The following is a 12,034-nucleotide window of genomic DNA, read 5'->3' as shown; positions in this document are numbered from 1 at the left end:
TGACCTGCTGAGTTTTTCTGGGATTTCCTATGACTTTAATTTTTACTTTATTTTACTTAGAAGTACAGTACAGCCCACCAGGCTGTGCTGACCAGCAACCCATCGATTTTAACTCTAGCCTAATCACAGGGAAATCACAATGACCAATTAACCTACCAACCAGTACATCTTCGGCCTGTGGGAGGAAACCAGCACACACGGGAAGTGGCATCAGATTTGAACTTCGAACTCCGCTACCCCAAGGAGAAGTAGCATCGTGCTAACTTCTACGCTACCACTGCAGTTGGTTCATTTTGGTTGGTTCCTGCTCACCGTTGAAGCGGAAGGAAAAGAGTTTGGCTGTTTTGGAGAAGCAAGGCCCCCTGCGATCTCTGTATTGCACCAGTGCGCACAAGTCATAAGCTGGTGCTGTCCACTGCACGTCTGATGACTGTTGTGACCATTGTTGTCACTGGTTTCCCTCTGACCCTGAAGCTGTGACAGAACCACGTAACAAACCTACGCCACCGCCTCCTGGAGAAGTTCATTTTTCTCAGGCATTCCTGTTGTGAGGAGCGTGCGATATTAACAAAACCTCTTTGTTGTATTGCCTCCTGGTCTTGGGGCTGTGCCTTCTCCTGTTTCTTTGCCCAGCAACCATCCAAACTCTACAAGCTTTCTCCTCACTCTCCCGTCATGCAAGAGGAACAACATCGTCTGTCCTAGGCATTAGGAGCGATCCTAAATTTTACCCACACTTTGGACATTAGGGATTGTGGGATTTTCAAAGGCAGCATCAAACTTTGCTGCAGCTAGCTCTTCCACAAAAAAATTGCCAACAAAGCTGAAAGTGGTCTGAAAGATCATGGGTTAAGGGTGAAAGGTGAAATGTTTAAGGGGAACCTGAGGGAGAACTTCTTTGCTCAGAGGGTGGTGAGAGTGTGGAATGAGCTGCCAGTGGCAGTGGTGGATGTGGGTTCAATTACAACATTTAAGAGAAGTTTAGATAGGTTCATGGATGGGACGGGTATGGAGGGCTATGGTCCGGGTGATGGTCAATGGAACTAGACAGAATAACAGTTCAGCACGGACTGGATGGGAGGAAGTTTTTGCACTATAGTGTTCTATGACTCTAGTGGATTATTCTTTTAAGTACTGGAGTTGAGTGAAATACTGGAATCTCTGCATAAGCATGGCTTTGACCACGTCATACAGCTGCAGTTTGACAGTGATGGTAGGGAATCAGTACTTTGATCTGATTAATGCAGCAATTTGGCCTTTTCTGCGAGACCGATGTCCAAATATGGTGGTTGTTAAAGGTAATTGAAGAGTGTGCGTGCTAGGTAATTTAAAGAAAATAGCACCTGCAGTGCAAAAGCCGTGCAGTCAGTTTCACAGGCTTCATGCTTCATGTCTTTTATAATATCAATTTCACTAGAACAATAAAATCTCTTGTAGATAGAAATGTCTGAAAACCTTTTAGAACCGTTAAATATATCTCAACCTTGTGTTATGTGCTCTTTTTGTTTCTCCAGAGAGATTTTAGGCAGTGAAAGTGTATGGCCTTTATTGATGGCCTTCAATGCCATACCTGCCTTTATACAGCTTGTTATCCTGCCCTGGTTTCCAGAGAGCCCCAGATACCTCCTGATTGACAAAGGAAACAGGGCTTTGTCCATAAATGGCAAGTGACAACACTTTATCTCCTGGGTGATACCTCTCAGTCCATTTCTGTAGCTGTAAAGAGCCAATCATTTGTAACTCTCAGCATTGTCGTTGAATTTGTGGTTGCGAGAAGGGTTAAGTAGAATTTCAACTCTTGCAATTCACTGTTTCACCTGCTATTATTATTGTGAATAGACAGTATTGGAACATGGAGCACTTGCAGTTCCAGCCCCGCTCTAACCTTTTGTTAGAGATTGAGTATCCAAGCACTTATCTGGAGAAATAGTGGTCTCATTGATCACCTACTCAACTTGGGCTGACCGGTTTAAATTGGCATATGGGCCTTTGCATTGATAGGATGAAAGGGCGACTGTCGAAAGAGGTAAAGAGCAGTAATGTGAGTCATAGTTAATCATGTTCCTTCTGCTTTTTGTGACAGAGATTTTTATCGTATTGGGCCATTGAACTGTAGGGGGACTGTTGAGTAGGTTAGGTGACTCATCTTGGAATAAGTCTTTGTTATCAATCTTATATATATATTTGATAACAAATGCTTATTCCAAGCCCTGATACTCTGGAGACTACTGAAAAACCAATATCACACCTGCTGCCTTCCTTCAAAATGCTGGAGGAGGCTTTATTTTACAAAACACACTCTTTCAGTACAAATTTCTCACTGTGCTGTCTGGAAAATTTGTAATTAAATATTATATTTATTTAATTAAAAAAAAAATATATATATATCCTCTGCCAATGATTTTGTCCTAAAATCTGTTGGCCTTGAGTTTGCTTAACAACAGGAAAGCCTTGAACAGGAGAGGTTCTCAGTACTAATGCATTTAGCTTGCATGGGGTTGAGACTGATAAACCAGTATATGATTCTGCTCTGGTCATGTTGAAGGTCCCATTAAAATTTTTCTGCAAGCGCATTCAAATAAGCTATACATTAGTACGATTAGACCAGCTGCCCACCTCGCCTCTCAAGCCTGTCCCACCTTTCAGTGAGATTTGTCCCAAGCCTCAACCCCTCTGATATACCAATTCCCCACAGCCCTCAGCCTCCTGGTCTTTGAGGTATTTATCCATCTCCACTTGCGGCAATTCCAGTCATCCAGCCTCCGTAGCTCTCTGGGGCAGAGAATTCCAGGGGTTCTGCAAGCTCTATGAAAAGAAATTTTTATGGCAGGATACTTCTGTCTCCCTTCAAGAGCTCATACACACTGAGTGCCTTTCTGCAATAGGTGACCAGTGCAGTCATGACACCGGACTTACGTTGGCCCTCTTTCCGTCTGTTATACCTGCAGCACTTCAAAGACTGTGGGGCAAACGTGACTTTGGTCAAGAGCTTGAAGAAATGCAAGCTGAACAGACTGCGATAAAGGGTGGAAGATCAAGAAGTGTGTGGGAGCTCTGCAGGGATCCCGCCGTTCGAAGCCAACTGATTATCAACACAATGCTGTCATTTTTTATGCAGCTCAGTGGCATTAATGCTGTAAGTACTAAGGATAAAAGGGGGTAGCTTATAGATTGGAAGGATAGACAAAGGAGAGTCAGTGGATGTTGTTTACTTGGTATTACGGGCAAGATATTAGCATGGATAGAAGATTGGCTGACTGGCAGGAGGTAAACAATGAGTATGAAGTGAGCCCTCTAGGGTTGACAGCGATAGGTAATGGTGCTGTGCTGGGGTTGGTGTTGGGAACGCTTGTTTTTGCATTACTTGTCAATGATTTGCATGATGGAATTGATGGCTTTGCGGCCAGATTTGCAAATGATATCAAGGTAGGTGGGTCAAACAATCTGCCAACCTGACAATGGCAGTCTGCTGTACTTGGAAAAGCAACAAGAAAGGAATGAGGTTGCTGCGCTATCGGGCGAGGCATGAATGACTGGATTTTTCCCTTAACTCCAGCAGAAAGGCTCCATACTCGAGGGATTGATGGCTTTGTGACGAAGTTTGCAGACAATGCAATGATATATGGAAGGGCAGGTAGTGCTGAGGAAGCAGGGAGTCTGCAGAAAGATTTAGACAGATTAAGAGAATGGGTAAAGAAGTGTCAGATAGAATACAGCGAAGGGAAGTGTATGGTCATGCACTTTGGTAGAAGGAATAAGGGCATAGACTATTTCCTGTAGACTAGTTCTTCTCCTTGTAGCCCTTCATGCCCTGCACAATCAAGAATCTATCAACCTCTGCCTTAAATATACATAAAGACTTGGCCTCCACAGCTGCCTGTGACAAAGAATTCCACAGATTTTCCACTCTGTGGCTAAAGAAAATCGTCCTCATCTCCATTCTAAAAGGACAACGCTCCATTCTAAGCCTGTGTTCTCTGGTCTTAGACTCTCCCACCATAGGAAACATCCTCTCCACATCCACCCTATCAAGGCCTTCCTGCCTGTCTTTCGATACAAGGTGTATCCTTGGACATTGACCTTCCAGCTATAATCTTTCAGCCATGATTCAGTGATACTTGCAACATCATACCTGTCAATCTGCAACTGTGCTGCAAGTTCATCTACCTTATTCTGTATACTGTGCACATTCAAATACACACCTTCAGTCCTGTATTCACCAGTCCTGACGAAGGGTCTCGGCCTGAAACGTCGACTGCACCTCTTCCTACAGATGCTGCCTGGACTGCTGCGTTCACCAGCAACTTTGATGTGTGTTGCTTGAATTTCCAGCATCTGCAGAATTGCTGTTGTCTGTATTCACCTTTTATGAGTTTGTCCACATTTTACATTGCATCTCACCCTGTTCACAGCAATGTTGCCCTATCAACAGCTTCTCCTCGCTGCACATTTCTTCTGTTTGTAAACCAGCTACCTCCCCTTCAGCACTATCACCTGCCTTTCCTATGATACTTCTTGCATTGAAATATAGGCAGCCTAGGACATTAGTCGTACCATACTCAAGCTTTTGATTTCTGACTTTGTCTTACCAACATCTGCCTCCATAACCTCTCCACTAACTGTTCTGGTACTCTAGTTCCCATCCCCCTGCAACTCTAGTTTAAACCCCACTGTGCAGCATTAACAAACCTTCCCACTAGGATATTAGTCCCCTCCTGTTCAGGTGCAAACTGTCACTTCTGTACTGGTCCCCTGCAAGACAGCCCTATGATCCAAAAAGCTTATACCATCCCTCCTACACCAATTACTTATTAAACTGTACAATCTTCCTAGTTCTTCCCTCACTAGCATGTCGTATAGGTAGCAATCCTGAGCTCATAACCCTGGAGGTTCTGCCTTTAACTTAGCACCTATCTCCCAGAACTCCCTATGTAGAACCTCGTCACTCACCTAGCAGTGTCATTGGCACCCACATGGCCCACAACTTCTGGCGGTTCATTATTAGTGGTGCAGTGCTAGCCGGAACGCACGGGAGCGCGTCCCGCACATCTTTAAGAAATAAAGAAGCTAATTAATTAGGTGCAGCCCAGGGTGATTTGAGTATCTCAGAAACTGCTGATCACCTGGGATTTTTACACACAACAGACTCTGGAGTTTACAAAGAATGGTGCCAAAAACAAAAAAACATCCAGCGAGTGGATTTAACAAGATGTTTTCGCTCACAGAACAGCCACTCGCTGGATGTTTTTTTGTTTTTGGCACCATTCTTTGTAAATTCCAGAGCCTGTTGTGCATAAAAATCCCAGGAGATCTGCAGTTTCTGAGATACTCAAATCACCCTGGGGGGCACCTAATTAATTAGCTTGTTTATTTCAGCTTTTTTCTTAAAGATGTGCGGGACGCGCTCCCGTGCGCTCCGGCTAGCACTGCACCCCTGTTCATCCTTCCACTTAACTATGCTCTGGATTATCCCCTGTGCCACGGGCTAGTGCAGGTAGGAGTGGCATTGATTGTACAGGTGAATGAGTGGCTACGATGCAGGGGGCAGGGTTTCAGCTCTTGGATCATTGGACCCTTTTCTAGGGATGGAGTGACCTGTACAAGAGGGACGGGTTGCACCTGAACTGAAGAGGAGCCAATATCCAGGTAGGGAGGTTTGCTAGTTCTACTCGCGAAAGTTTAAACTAGTTTTACAGGGGCTAGGAACCAGAGCACCAGCTCAGCAAGGGACAAACCAGACCAGAAGATAGATGTCAGGGAAATTGAAAAGCAGAATTGAACTGACAGGTATGATGGGTTGGATCATTTGAAGGGTGTCATTTTTAATGCTAGGAGTATTATAGGTAAAGGTGATGAACTTAAAGCACTGATCAGCACATGGAACTACGATATTGTAGCCATTACTGAAACTTGGTTGAGAGAGGGGCAAAAATGAGTGATTAATGTACCAGGTTTTTAAAGTTTTAGAAAAGATAGAGGAGGAGTTAAGAGGGGGTGGGGTTGCACTTGTAACCAGGGACAATATCACAGAGGAGATATAATGGAGGGGTCAGATACTGAGTCTATTTGTGCTGAGCTCAGGAATAGGAAGTATAGACTCCCCAACAGCCTCCGTACCAGACCTGGTGTTGGTTAATGAGTCTATCTTTCGGTAGATAGACAATTAGGGAACAGTGGCAACTCCTTAACTTTCAGGATAACTATAGATAAGGATAAGCATGGTCCTTGTGAGAGTTTTAAATTGGAGTAGAGCAAATTACAAGGGCATCAGGCAGGAATTAAGAAGCATTAATTGGGAACACTTTTTCACTGGCAAGTCCACATGTGGGGGGTTTTTAAAGATCAATTGCACAGAGTACAGGAAAGGTATGTTCCTGCTGGAAGGAAGGACGGGGATCGAAAGATAAGAGAACCTTGAATGTTCAGAGAGGTGATGAATTTAGTCAAGAAGAGAAAGGAGAAGTATGTAAAGCTTCAGAAGTTAGGATCAACAGAGCACCAGGAGTATAAAGAAACTGGAAAAGAACTAAAGGGAATTAGGGAAAGTGGGAAAGACCATGAAAAGTCCTTGGCAAGTACAATTAAGGTGAATCCCAAGGCATTCTATACATACGTCAAGAGCAAGAGGATAACTTGGGAGAGGATGAGATTCACTCAAGGATAAAGGGGAAACATTTGCTTGGATGCAGAGAATGTGAGTGAGGTACTTAATGAGTACTTTGCTTCAGTATTTACCGAGGACAAGGATATAGAACATAGAATAGTACAGCACAGTACAGGCCCTTCGGCCCACAATGTTGTGCCGATCCTTAAACCCTGCCTCCCATATAAGCCCTCACCTTAAATTCCTCCATATACCTGTCTAGTAGTCTCTTAAACTTCACTAGTGTATCTGCTTCCACCACTGACTCAGGCAGCGCATTCCACGCACCAACCACTCTCTGAGTAAAAAACCTTCCTCTAATATCCCCTTTGAACTTCCCACCCCTTACCTTAAAGCCATGTCCTCTTGTATTGAGCAGTGGTGCCCTGGGGAAGAGGCACTGGCTATCCACTCTATCTATTCCTCTTATTATCTTGTACACCTCTATCATGTCTCCTCTCATCCTCCTTCTCTCCAAAGAGTAAAGCCCTAGCTCCCTTAATCTCTGATCATAATGCATACTCTCTAAACCAGGCAGCATCCTAGTAAATCTCCTCTGTACCCTTTCCAATGCTTCCGCATCCTTCCGATAGTGAGGTGAGCAGAACTGGATACAATACTCCAAGTGTGGCCTAACCAGAGTTTTATAGAGCTGCAACATTACCTCGCGACTCTTAAACACTATCCCTCGACTTATGAAAGCTAACACCCCATAAGATTTCTTAACTACCCTATCCATCTATGAGGCAACTTTCAGGGATCTGTGGACATGTACCCCCAGATCCGCTGCTCCTCCACACTACCAAGTATCCTGCCATTTACTTTGTACTCTGCCTTGGAGTTTATCCTTCCAAAGTGTACCACCTCACACTTCTCCGGGTTGAACTCCATCTGCCACTTCTCAGCCCACTTCTGCATCCTGTCAATGTCTCTCTGCAATCTTCGACAATCCTCTACACTATCCACAACACCAGGAGATAAGTCCTAAGTTTATAAGAGCATTAGGGCATTTAGAGGGCAAGGAGGAGGAAGTGTTGGGCCTCCTGATGAGTGATGATAGTGATGACTGGTTGCCAAGATCAGGAGGGAAGAGGAGTCCTCAGGGGCGACGGCACGACTGTTGGGCAGGTCTGGATCTGCAGACTCTGGAGCAGGAGGGACACAGGAACAGCTGGAATGTGGACGCTTGGGTTGTAGGATCCTTCCTGCGTCTCCCCTTCTCTTCCGTCATCGCTCTTTTGGATCACCTCAGGATTCTGGGCTGTTCCATTGATCAGTGTTCTCCAGTGGTCCCTGTCACAAGCCGGCTGCTGCCACTCGATGACCTCAATGTTTGCCTGAGAGAGCTGTTGCTTAAATTTGTTTTTGTACCTCTTGTGTGGGGCGCCATGATGTCTCTTGGCCCGAGAGGTTCTCTGCAGAGTACTGCTCTGGGTAACGTGGCGTTGTCCATGTGCGACACGTGGCTGGGCCAGCAGAGCTGCCTGAGCTGCTTCAGTGCTCGGGAGCTGAGCCTTCTCCAGGTCCCCGTTGTTGGTGACACGATCCTGCCAGCTGATACTCAAGGCGGAGAGGAGGCAGCACTGATGGAAGCGCTCGAGCAACCGGATTTGCTTGCGGTACAAGTCCCAGGCTTCAGAGTCAGATAGCAGCGATGTGATGACGGCAGCCCTGTACACCAGGATTTTTGTGGACAGACGCAGCTGGTAGTTCATCCACATTCGTTTCTGGAGGCACCCGAAAGCACTGCTAGTTCTGGCGAATCGAGTGTCAACGTACCTTACTACGGTGGCGTCGCTGGAGATGACACTGCCCAGGCAGGTGACCTGCTCAACCGTGGTGAGAGGGTGGTCGTGAATGATGATCTGAGGTAAGTTGTAAACACCACCAGGGGCTTCTAATGGAGGATCATTGTTTTCTTCGGACTGACCGTTAACCCGAAAGCCCTTGCAGCCCGGGCGAACTTAGAGACTCTGCAGCCTGTAGCGTGACCTCTGTGTGCGTGAGAAGAGCCAGGTCGTCCGCACATAGCAGCTCGAGAATGGTCTTTTGCGTGGTTTTTGTTCGAGCAAGAAGGCAGCAGAGGTGGAAGATATTTCCATCAGTGCAGGACCCAATGTAGATGCTCTCCGAGGTGGTCTCTTTTGCTGCCAGTAGACTCATATGAGCAACTGGAAACGCACGGCCTAGTTAGGGAGAGCCTGCATGGCTTTGTGCAGGGCAGGTCACGCCTTACCAACTTGAGTTAGTTGTTTGACGAGACAGATTGATATGGGCAGGGAATTGGATGTTGTTGACATGGATTTAGTAAGGCGTTTGACAAAGTCCCTCATGGGAGGCTAATCCAGTAGATTAAGACGCATGGGATCTGTGGCGAATTGGCTGTTTGGATTCAGAACTAACTTGTGCACGGAAGACAGAGGGTAGTGGTTGAAGGCACTCATTTGAGCTGGAGGTCTGAGTAGCAGAATTCCACAGGGATCTGTGCTGGGCCCTCTGTTGTTTGTGATGTATACAAAGGACCTAGATGAAAACCTAGATGGGTGGATTAATAAATTTGCAGATGATACGAAGGTTGGTGGAGTTGTGGATAGTGTAGAAGACTGGCAAAGAATACAGCACAATATAGATCGGATCCTTGCAGATAAGGGCTGAGAAGTGGCAGATCAAGTTTAACCCAGATAAATGTGAGGTGTTGCACCTCAGTGAGGCAAGCGTAAAGAGACATAGAAACATAGAAACATAGAAACATAGAAAATAGGTGCAGGAGTAGGCCATTCGGCCCTTCGAGCCTGCACCGTCATTTATTATGATCATGGCTGATCATCCAACTCAGAACACCGCCCCAGCCTTCCCTCCATACCCCTTGATCCCCGTAGCCACAAGGGCCATATCTAACTCCCTCTTAAATATAGCCAATGAACTGGCCTTAACTGTTTCCTGTGGCAGAGAATTCCACAGATTCACCACTCTCTGTGTGAAGAAGTTTTTCCTAATCTCGGTCCTAAAAGGCTTCCCCTTTATCCCCAAACTGTGACCCCTCGTTCTGGATTTCCCCAACATCGGGAACAATCTTCCTGCATCTAGCCTGTCCAATCCCTTTAGGATTTTATACATTTCAATCAGATCCCCCCTCAATCTTCTAAATTCCATCGGGTACAAACCCAATTCATCCAATCTTTCTTCATATGAAAGTCCTGCCATCCCAGGAATCAATCTGGTGAACCTTCTTTGTACTCCCTCTATGGCAAGGATGTCTTTCCTCAGATTAGGGGACCAAAACTGCACACAATACTCCAGGTGTGGTCTCACCAAGGCCTTGTACAACTGCAGTAGTACCTCCCTGCTCCTGTACTCGAATCCTCTCGCTATAAATGCCAGCATACCATTCGCCTTTTTCACCGCCTGCTGTACCTGCATGCCCACTTTCAATGACTGGCGTATAATGACACCCAGGTCTCGTTGCACCTCCCCTTTTCCTAATCGGCCACCATTCAGATAATAATCTGTTTTCCTATTTTTGCCACCAAAGTGGATAACTTCACATTTATCCACATTAAATGGCATCTGCCATGAATTTGCCCACTCACCCAACCTATCCAAGTCACTCTGCATCCTCCTCACAGCTAACACTGCCACCCAGACCGTACACTGTGAAGGGCAAGGTCCATAACCGTGTTGCTGAGCAGAGGGATCTTGGGATCCAAGTTCATAGCTCCTTGAAAGTGGCTACACGGCTCGATAAAAGTGGTTAAAAAGGGTTAGGGAATGCTTGCTTTTATTAGTTGAGGCTATGTTGCAACTTTATAAAACTCTGATTGGACCACATCTGGAGTATTGCCTACAGTTCTAGTTGACCCAGAAGGCAAGCACTGAAGGTGAGAGGGGGTAGGTTCAAGGGGGATGTGAGGGGTAATTTTTTTTTTAACTCAGTGTCGTGGATGCCTGGAATATGCTGTCTGGAATATGCTGCCTGGTATGGTGGTAAAGGCAAATACATTAGAGGCTTTCAAATGACACTTGGATAGGCAGATGAATGTAAGGAAAATGGAGGGATATGGACATGGTGTAGATAAGAAGGATTAGTGTTTGGGTGTTTTTGATTTGCTTTTCAGCTGGTTCAGCACAGTGTTGTGAGCCAAATGGTCTGTTACTGTGCTGTACTCTTCTATGTTTCTGTGTAAACATGGGCCAACCTTCCTCCCAAAATTTTACCCCTTTTTTTTATTTTGATCTATTTTACAGAGACGCAGAATTCTATAGAATGTGGTTGCTTCATCCTTTTAACTTTATCTAATTCCCTAGAGAAACATCTTGCACATATACAGTCACAGAATACTCCCTGTACATTTCACAGTGAGTGAAGCATAAAGCAATAATAAAGGGTTAAATGAAACAAAATGGAGCCTTTATCATTCGAACAGTGGAGATGCAATATAAATCCATAACATGATTGGACATAAGGGCTGCATTTTGTAGAATGTTTTTAGCTGCAGATTGTCAGTAATACACTCACAGTGTTTCCTCTGTTCATTTTATTTTAAGTGGATTAGTGTCACATTAAGACTGGGAGGTAGGAATTTGATTACATTGATCTCTATTCAAACAACTTGGCATTCTCCCTACTTTTAAATTTGTATAAAATAAACTAGTAAACCTCTCAGTCAATGATGGTCACACTTCCATTTTGTTCCTCGTGTAATGGTGTTCTATCTGCTGCCTGGTATTTTTTCTGTCCATTGGATTGAGAAGAAATTGAGATTTTAGAAACTCACTCCACAGCACCACCAACAGGTAATGGTGTGAAACTACAGCAGATGCAGGTTATATCTTGGTTAACCATTGACACACAAGTAGAGTTAACATCATAATAGAGCACATGAGCTTACAAAAGATAGGCAACATAACCACTGATTCTTCTGATAGAAGTAGCAATGCTTTAATCACACCACGTGGGCAGGTTCCACCCACTCATGTAATGCAATTCTTCCTAAATCTCTCTATTTGATTGGTTAACATTTCCTTGTACTTAGTGCAGCCAATGAAACCTCTTAATAGTTTTATAGACTCTCTTTTACGTGTCCTCTTCTATTGTTTTCTTTTTCACGATAGAGTCATTGAACGCTCGGTCTTTCTTGACAACTGCATGCTCTCAGTTCCGATAATCTTCTTGCAAATCTTGTCTGCACTTCTCCCAGTACCTGTCTATAGAACGAGCACCTCGAATGCATGCAACATCCTGCTGTAATCTGTTCAAGGGTCAATGCCAAGGTGCATGAGCCCTGATCCATTAAGTTATGATGCTAAGGAGGCATGGGAGCTTCTGCAGACGCTGGAAATATGGAGCCACACACACAAAATGCTGGAGGTATTCAGCAGGTCAGGCAGCAA

At 45.0% G+C, this 12,034-nt stretch overlaps 1 protein-coding gene across 1 annotated transcript in view; it reads left to right on the top strand.

The window, feature by feature from the left end:
- LOC140190705 (solute carrier family 2, facilitated glucose transporter member 11-like) overlaps positions 1-12,034 on the top strand; it is a 51,786-nt gene that overhangs the window by 25,018 nt on the left and 14,734 nt on the right. Inside the window, exons 6-7 of the mRNA XM_072247522.1 lie at positions 1,515-1,663; positions 2,949-3,136. Of these exons, the coding sequence (XP_072103623.1) occupies positions 1,515-1,663; positions 2,949-3,136 (337 nt within the window). The remainder of the gene's footprint in view (positions 1-1,514; positions 1,664-2,948; positions 3,137-12,034) is intronic.

Source organism: Mobula birostris, chromosome 31 (genome assembly GCF_030028105.1).
Source record: "Mobula birostris isolate sMobBir1 chromosome 31, sMobBir1.hap1, whole genome shotgun sequence".
Lineage (NCBI taxonomy): Eukaryota > Metazoa > Chordata > Chondrichthyes > Myliobatiformes > Myliobatidae > Mobula > Mobula birostris.
Note: the sequence above shows the minus strand (reverse complement) of the source record. Positions and strands in the feature narration are given on the sequence as shown.